This window comes from Pygoscelis adeliae, unplaced genomic scaffold (genome assembly GCF_000699105.1).
Source record: "Pygoscelis adeliae isolate BGI_AS28 unplaced genomic scaffold, ASM69910v1 Scaffold4, whole genome shotgun sequence".
In the NCBI taxonomy this organism is placed as follows: domain Eukaryota; kingdom Metazoa; phylum Chordata; class Aves; order Sphenisciformes; family Spheniscidae; genus Pygoscelis; species Pygoscelis adeliae.
This window is the reverse complement of record NW_008824986.1, coordinates 8,969,607-8,978,197: the sequence shown is the minus strand read 5'-3', so window position 1 is coordinate 8,978,197 and position 8,591 is coordinate 8,969,607. Positions and strand designations below refer to the sequence as shown.

The window sequence follows — 8,591 nt, the reverse complement described above, 5'->3', positions numbered from 1 at the left end:
ACAAAAAATGTCATTTACTTCATATTGCTTGATTTTCTAAATTGGAGATGGCTGATCCCTAGGACAGGCTCATTAGTGCATTTTCTACTTGTAAAAATTATCTCAGAGCTGAAGCTTCAGACCCCACGTGTACTTCATCTTGGTAATTTGATCTTTTTAAAAGAATCCATTTAAAAAGTCAGCAGGTTCTTTTAAATAAATGAGCCAAGTGACCACTTATCCCTGCAAAACAGGAGGATCACAGTGTGGCCTGATAATTATGAAAATTTGGAAATTCGTTTACTTACTCAGAGCAGGGACATTTTCTGATTTTAATGTTTAATTTTTGTAGAGTGCAAATCCATATGGCTATAAATAGAAGTGACTACAGTAAAAAAATTTGTCATTATTCTTACTTCTCTTTTTAGTCTTTTAGGAGAAGAAACTGTCCGTTTAAATAGTGCCAAATCACAGGGAATCATCTTGATAAGATTTCTTGAGTTTGTTCATCTGTAATTCATCTGTGTATTTATTATTCTCCTTACTAATAAAGATACTCCTTCTGATTGCTGCTCAGTCTTATTAGAAAAATCTGGTTTTAATCAGCATTATGATTTAATTATAAATTATTAAGAAGAAGCCTCTTAGCCTGATTGCTGCAGAGAATATCTGTTAGAATCAGAGCATGGTGTGGGCTAAAACGGACCTGGAAGAGGAAATATTTTTCCTAAGCTGGAGGTAGAAAACTCTAATGGTATGTCTGGATAGCTGTGGGAATGAAAATGTCTCTCTTAAAACATTTTAAAAGGTCAGCTACACCTCCACACTATGAACTAATTACATAATCCTGTGTTGGCATGGATATTTTGTGGCAGAAGCCTTGAAGATAAATTATTATTTTCAGTCACAAAAGAGAATTAATTTAATTTTTTTCTCTTGTTTTGTTCCCAAAGAAAATAAAATAATTTTTCTAAGGAAAAATGTATAGTATATAAAACTATATGTTTTATTAATAAATATTGCTCTGCAGTGTATACGTGTCCAAGGATGTAGCTCATTTGCAGTTTTAGAAATAGCATTTATTAAAGAAAACATACAAGTATTTTCTCCTTCAAGGTTTTATTCTCATGAACTGGGAAAGGACTGATAGTAATAACCCGATGAGAGAGTCATCATTCATCAGTTTGCCATTTTGAAGTACAGCGTGTATGGGGGCCTGTGAATATAACATCACAGGAATATTTGTGCTATCTGATATAGTCAGTATATGATTACTGGGCACAGCTATGGGTGTTTTAATTTTAAAGGACTTTCGTTAACAGAGAAAAAAACAAATCATGTGTAACAGATTTTTAGATCCTTTTTACTATGTTTTGCTTCATATACAATGATTGATGATGATGATTGTTGTTGTTGTTGTTGTTGTTGTTATTATTCCATGAGATCTTTCACTCCTCTTGCAACATATGTGAGAGTCTTGCCCTAACCCTTCGCTTAGGAAGGACTGGGCAGACTGAAGTAGCGTAACTCTGCTTTCCAGATCCCCTTCCTGGCAGAAGGCATACGGATTCACGGGGAGAAGGTGACGGAGGCGCTGCGGCCGTTCCACGAGCGGATGGAGGCTTGCTTCAGGCAGCTGAAAGACAAAGTGGAAAAACAGTACGGGGTCCGCGCTGTCGTAAGTTACCTGCTAACTTTATGTTTGCTAAATATGTGGAACTTCTTTAAATTATGGGCAACTGTGTATTTCTGTATTGTAATTCCCACAGGTTAAAAAAGCAATGTTGATGCAGCATTGCCTGGTTGTTCTCAGTGGTCATCAAACTATTAAATACTGAGCAGATGCTATAAGAGATGTTCAGAAAGCCTTGGTACTTTCATCTTCTAGCATGGGAACAATTTCTAAATTGCCTGAATCTGTTCCGTGAAAGTCAAGATAATTCTTTAATATTCCATTTTTAAGGAATTGGGTTTTTAAAAAAAAAAAATTGCCATTATAGCATGATTTTTCTAGAGCTGAATGTCACCTTTCCATAGATGTAATTCCTTTTGAGATGTGAGGGCTGTGCTGCTCTACAGTAGTGTGCAGTCTTACATACTCTGGCACCACCCTAAATGTAGGCAGGCAATAAAAAGATAGCTGCTACTTAATGAGATTTAGTAGTGCTGGAGTTCATGTTTTTCTCATTCCAACAAGCTATTTTTGATCGCTGCTTCATCTTCAAGGCACAGCCAAGAATTTGGTGGCATTTCCAGTGTGGTTTTGTTCTGCTTTTAATTTGAGCGTTACCCTCGGGGAGGAAGGTCAAAAACCAGCATGCAGCTTCATAATTCAGAATGTAATTGATAATTCAGTCAAAAGCCACATTTTTTGGGTGCTATTATATGATCAGTTTTTAAAATTATTTAAAAACCCAAGATGCAGGTGATTAGAGTTGCTCGAGGATTGACTATGTGGAGCTGATCTCCTTATAATATATTGAAGGCTGCCAGGGTGAGCTTTATCTCTGTCTACTGGTAGTCCTGACAGCAGTCTTGTAAACATGCTGTAATTTTTAGGTTTATTTGTGAAATGACAGTAGTACTTGAAATTTGCATATGCAATACATATCTTCTCACTGCTCCAGAAAATAAAGCACATACATTTACCAGAAAAGACCTATATGTCCTCTAACGCAGAGGTAGCCAGCGTATCACGTATGTGCTGCCATGATGACCTGGCATGCAGTCTGCTCCCTCCCGCCAGCCCTGTGTTGGAGAATTGTGGCTCCTCTCCTGCCTGCTGGTCTGCAGCATGCCCCCACCTCAGCAGGGGAACACCCCACACACCCCGCTCCTCTGGGGAGGAGGATGGCACCACAGGGTGCCATGATGGCAGTAGCCTGTCCTTGGCACATTGGAAGTGCCAGGAAATTCTGGGGTCCTCCCTTTTGCTGCAAAGCTTTTTAGCTGAACTTGGAATCACCAGATCTACTCGCTTTTGAGTTGCCTTGTTTGTTTTGGTTCAGGATACGTAAGTGGGCTTCAAGCTATAGCACTTACCCAATTTTTAGAGAAAGTTTTACCTCCAAAAGAGCAAACAGTGTGGTATCATTTAGGACAATGTGCATTTTCCCCAGCTTGGACTCAAGAATATCCTATACCAGAAACCATTTCCCACAAAAAGTACTGGTATTAAAACCAAATGATCTCGAAAAGCAGTGATTTATTTTTAAGATTGCACAGATCTTTAAGATTGCACAGACCCACCTTCTGTCAGCAAAAGCCGTCTAAAAACAAAGGAAATCACCAGCAGACCATTAATTACTGGGCCATGGTGCAGGAAAGCCAGCTTGCCAGCCTGCACTTTGGACTGCCATCTCGTCTCCATTCCTGGCTTTCCCTGGCACCCTGGAAGTGTATGAGGAGCGTGCACTGTAATCCCGTTAACTGTCTTTTAATAAGAAAGCCAGTTAGCAGGTCCCAGCAGGCGAAGGACGTGGTATCAAATGGCAGGTGCCTCCCTGCAAGTGAGTGGTGGCTTCCTTACGAAAATGCCAAATTGCATGGTTGCCCCAGTTGGGGTTGGGTCATCATTTTTGGAGGTGCTGCATCAATTCACATATGTATTGAGGCAGATATTACTTCATGGGCTCAGATTTTGAAGGTTATCTCTGCAGCCATGAGGCTGAAAACATCTGCAGTTGTGGTTTTCACCTTGTACCTGAAAACTCAGTGTCTAAAGCACAATTGCATAGAGAGGAGATCACAGAGAAAATAGTGCCCTCTTCATGCCCTTCCTGCCTTCCCAGCCTTAAACCTTCCAAGGCAAGAATATCAGATGGGAGCTCCATGACAATCTAGTCCTTAATAAACTAAGAAATAAAAGATTGAGAAATAGAAAAAAAGAAATTGATAACAATTACAAGTTCTCCAATTTTACTTCTGCCCCTAAATGAGCAGCAGTCACTAAACTGATTCTAAAAAGAATGAAGCAACCAAGATACACTTGAACAGCCTTAAACCAGCAACCTCTTCATGCAGTTCTGACTATGGTCACTAATGGGTGCATGCCACTGAGTTTATGGATGTTAGACCAATCACATCAATATAAACAGGGTGTGAATTTGGTTCCAAATTATCTCTGGAAAATCCCACAGAGATTTATTCTGAAGAGTGGATGATGCGGGATATGGTGAGGGAGAGAGCTTCAGCTTTCTGCTCGGTGAGATGCAGAGCATCCTGGGCTATGGAGGCAGCAAAGAAAGATGCTGCAGCAGGTGGGGCAGCAAAAACATGCCAAGTGATGTTGTTCTCTGAGTGCCCAAAACCTTGGTGAAATAGTACGTGCCAGTGAAGTATCCTGTTGTATTTTATGACAGGCCTTTCTTCAGAGATTAATTTTCACTTTTGGCTATAGCAATGACTTTTTTTTTTTAATGGGAACACTGAGATCTTATGGGGAACGTGCCAGCCTTTATGGTGTCCTTCTAAGTGGTGTTCCATTTGTAGTCCTTCAAATCCCATCTTGCTAATATATTTAGGAAGAGAAAAGTTCAAATAGTAATTTATTCCCAAGGAGAACAGGAATAATTGACACTAATGATACTTGCATGTCAGTCACTTCAATAATATACATTTACATCATCAGGGAGATGACTGGAAAGTCATACGCAGGTGGTTATCTTTCTAATTTCACTCTACCCACCAGAAAGAATTGTCAGGATTGATGGAGTTTTATCGCTTCTCTCTTCCTTGTACCAAGCCAATTTACCAGTAGTTGACAGGGTGGAAAATATACCTGTAATTAAACAGCATGAGATTCCTATTTGTTGACTGAAAAAGTTCAATTATTTTATGCATATATCAGTTATTAATGATTAACAAAGCTTGTATAAATATTCAGAACTCTGAAATTGTCAGAAACAAAAAATCTTTCATATATTTTCTTCTTAACTTAGATGTCACTCTGTAAATTGGCTGTCTTGACATAAAGTTCCTCTTGGTGGTTTTTTTTTTCCTTTTTTTTTTAACTCTCCATTTCATTTAAATATACTGACAGGGCAGTCACTTCAATTGCAGAGATGGGTTAAAAAAAAAGTTTTTTGTAGAAAGCTCCTTTTTTAAAGCCCAGATGTAAAAAAGCATGTAAATACCATTGAAACAAATGAATTATTGGAATATGTTTAAAAGTATACATGTGCCTATGAGTACCTAAATATTTCTTCCTAGTCCTTTAAATGGATTTTCTTTAGAATTTTTTTCTTTGTTGTTAAACACAATGTATAATTAAATAATATAAAAATCTACATGGAAGAAAAAACATCGAACGTTTCCACATTACTTTTGGTAACCAGATGTCAGCCATATTGTGATTTAAGAAATAAGATCTTCTATTTCTTTATTGCAGCTTTCAAGTCTGGATGATAGACGAGGCAGTCGACCACGGTCTATGGTGAGATCCTTCACGATGCCATCATCTTCAAGGCCCCTCTCCGTTGCATCGGTGTCTTCCATCTCCTCCGACAGCACACCTTCTCGACCTGGCTCCGATGGGTGCGTAAGAAATAGTCATTCAGGGCTTATCTCTGTAAAGCATGATTTGGTGTGCACATCTGTAGGTTTTGAGGATTGTCACCACAGCGCTCCAGATCTCAGTGCTACGGCGTTACTCCTTCCGATCCTACTGACTCCTCTGTGGCAGCATGACGTTTGTTTGATCTCATAAGGAACTGTGGGGTTTTTTGATTGGGTCTTTTACCAGTGTATTTTATTCCAGATTTGGTTCGTCATAATACCGCACAAACATTAATGAGACACAATGGTGTGAGTAACCAGTGTGGGGTGGGGATGGAGCTTTTAAGTGACAGCCTAATATTGGCTAAAAAAAACAACATATATAGACATTTATCTCAAGATATATTCCTTGTCCTTTTTTTTAACCAAGATAAATATAATGCTCTTCTTGGTCCTCTTTAAAACAAAGTTAAACAAAACCCCCTAAGCATTCAAACAAAAAACCCCAAACAAACAGGAGATAAATTACCCCCTTTTAAAGTATCGCAAGTGTAATAGTTCAGAAGTGATCTTTTGCAAAGTCAGAGATGAGATGTGTGTTCAGCCACCCTGTCATGGTAAACAGGTGGAGCTTGGGAGAAGGAAGGGATTAGCTAACTGCTCAATTATTTCTTCTCACTTTTGCTGCCAGAAGAAAAGCTGCTTATGGCAAGATTGTACTTCAAGACTTATCAAGATATTTCACATGAGAACTGGGAATTCTGTTGATAAGCCCTGTCTCACAGTTGCATCCCTCAAAAGAACAAAATAATCTGTTTTCTTTTGGGGGTTTCCATGCAGCCTCAGAAGTCCCTTCTCCCTCTTCTTCCCCCCAGGCATTCCCCTAATGCAGAAACTCAATATTTGACCAAGGCGGCAGTTTTTTAAAGCCTCCTGAAGGGCTGCTAACTTACAGAGATGTGCTAGAAACATTCATGTCCCTTGTGCACCTTCAGAGGGAGTTATTACCTGACTAGAGAGTAAAAGCATCAAGTAAAATTAAATACAGCACCTAAGGACCAACATGATACTTACCTTGATTACAAACAGTTTATATACCTATTGGGAAGAACTGCAAACAGAGCGTAATTCAGCTCTCATTAAGTTACCCTCTATAATGTATACATGGTGAGTCATGTTGATATAAATGTAGGACAGCAGAGACGATAATGCGTTTTGACTAATTCATCCACAAAAGTTGTCTTGCTGGAACTTGGGAATAACTACCATCCCAGGTTAGCGGGCAACTTTATTTTATCTCAGAAGAAAAATATTGATTCTTTCCCTGCCTGCCTCTACCTCTTTCTTTTTCCTTTCAAAATCATTATATGTATTTTTCTTTCTCATTGGATGCTATTTTCTTAAATTTCACCTCTCCATCCCAGCTTTGTTGTAGTAGGTGTCAGTAGTTTTGGAGGCTCTCATGAGGCTACTCAATATGTATATTAAAATAACCCTCACAAAGATCACAGTGCAGCTCAGCTCCTGCTCCGAGCCTGGGGCAATACAACTGAAATGTATGTGAGGAAAATGTAATGAACAACTGTCATCACTGAGAAGACCTGAAAAAAATGCTCATTTGCTTGATCAGTGAAGCAGGAGAAGAAAAATCATCAGATGTAAATAACATAATGACAGACCTCAAAAATTAAAATGACTGTAAAAATCATGTGGGTGGTTTGTCACTACTAACTTGGAAGAAGTTCACCCATCAGGTACCTACCATAGTTGACTGGGTTTATGGTCAGTTGTCCTCTCCTGCTTTCCATTTTCCCCCTCTTCATATGTTAATTCTGAGGTTAGAGATGAAGCTAAGAAAAACAATTAAAAATGGAGCCGACAGACTGTCTTGTCCAGATCACCCAACTTACATTTTATGCCATCTCCAGCTTCTCCTGCCTTGGAGCTTTTAAACCATAAAAACTCAAAGCAGACGTTGACATAGTATGTGTTTTACAACTCCCAACTCTATGTATAAATAAAACTCTGACTTTAAAAAAGGACCTTGGGTTTATTCACTGCTTAAAATGGGACTTAGAAGTACAAATAGGAGCACTTACAAGCAGTGGTTGGAAGCGGGGAAGTCCCAGTGTGCCTGTGTGATTTGCTGTCTGTTGCAAGTCCTAATGTACTTCAAGTAGGAGCATGGCATGCTAGCCCATTTTATCACCGATACATTGCGTACAAATAATTAATAGTACTAATAATAGTAATGCCTGGAAGGGAAACAATTAATCATTGTCTGAAGAATGGCAATTCCTCCTGGAAACTTGCAATCAGCCTGCGAGGTGGCTGTCAGTGCCCTCCAACCCAGCGGAGCCCAGCAGAAGCGGCTAAAATATGCAATTCACATGGCTAAACACATGGTGTCAAGAGAGCTGTCTTCTGGTCTGGGCTTTGTCACTGATGTGCTTTGTGGCCCCGGGCAAGTCATTGCCCTCCCTTTTCCCTATCTGTAAAATGGGTTGAAAAAAGCTTGCAGTTTTGTCTCCCAACCTGTGTGATTTTGGCTTTGGTTATGAGTGTAATGGCTCAGGGGCCATTGTTGCAGGTGCTGGTTTTAGCATCTTTCCATCAAATGAGCTAACTTAGGCTGAAAACTGAAGGGCCTTTAGTGCTTCAAACAATAATAATAATAATTTTGGATATCGCTGCGGATATTGCTGCTAATGGAGATTATTAGGATAACTTCACTGCAAATTGTCTGAAATACGAATCCTCCAGTATTTCACAGCAAAGATTGTGGCCTGTATGTGCATGCATCACCATGGCATAAAGTTAAATGTTAAAAAGTAAGCTGGTTTCTTTGTTTTGGGATTTTTGGTTTGGTTTTGGTTTTGTAATGTGATGATTTGAGACATCCTCCTGTCAGTGTAATTTCTAGGGTATGATTTTAGTAGTTTGTTTAGAATATAAAATAACTTATAAAATACTTTGTCTAGCTAAGAATATTTTAGCTCGTTAAGAGCAAAATATCTCTTTATCTTTTATTTAAACTAATCATTTAAAAAAGATGAGATAAGAGAGATTCCTTTAAATTACTGAGTGAAAATTAGCTAAAGAGAGTCCCACTATTA

The 8,591-nt window shown here is 38.9% G+C and overlaps 1 protein-coding gene across 1 annotated transcript in view; it reads left to right on the top strand.

The window, feature by feature from the left end:
• Positions 1-8,591, top strand: part of DOCK1 (dedicator of cytokinesis 1) — a 303,352-nt gene that overhangs the window by 270,587 nt on the left and 24,174 nt on the right. The window contains exons 47-48 of the mRNA XM_009326015.1: positions 1,520-1,657; positions 5,369-5,514. Coding sequence (XP_009324290.1) covers positions 1,520-1,657; positions 5,369-5,514 — 284 coding nt within the window. The remainder of the gene's footprint in view (positions 1-1,519; positions 1,658-5,368; positions 5,515-8,591) is intronic.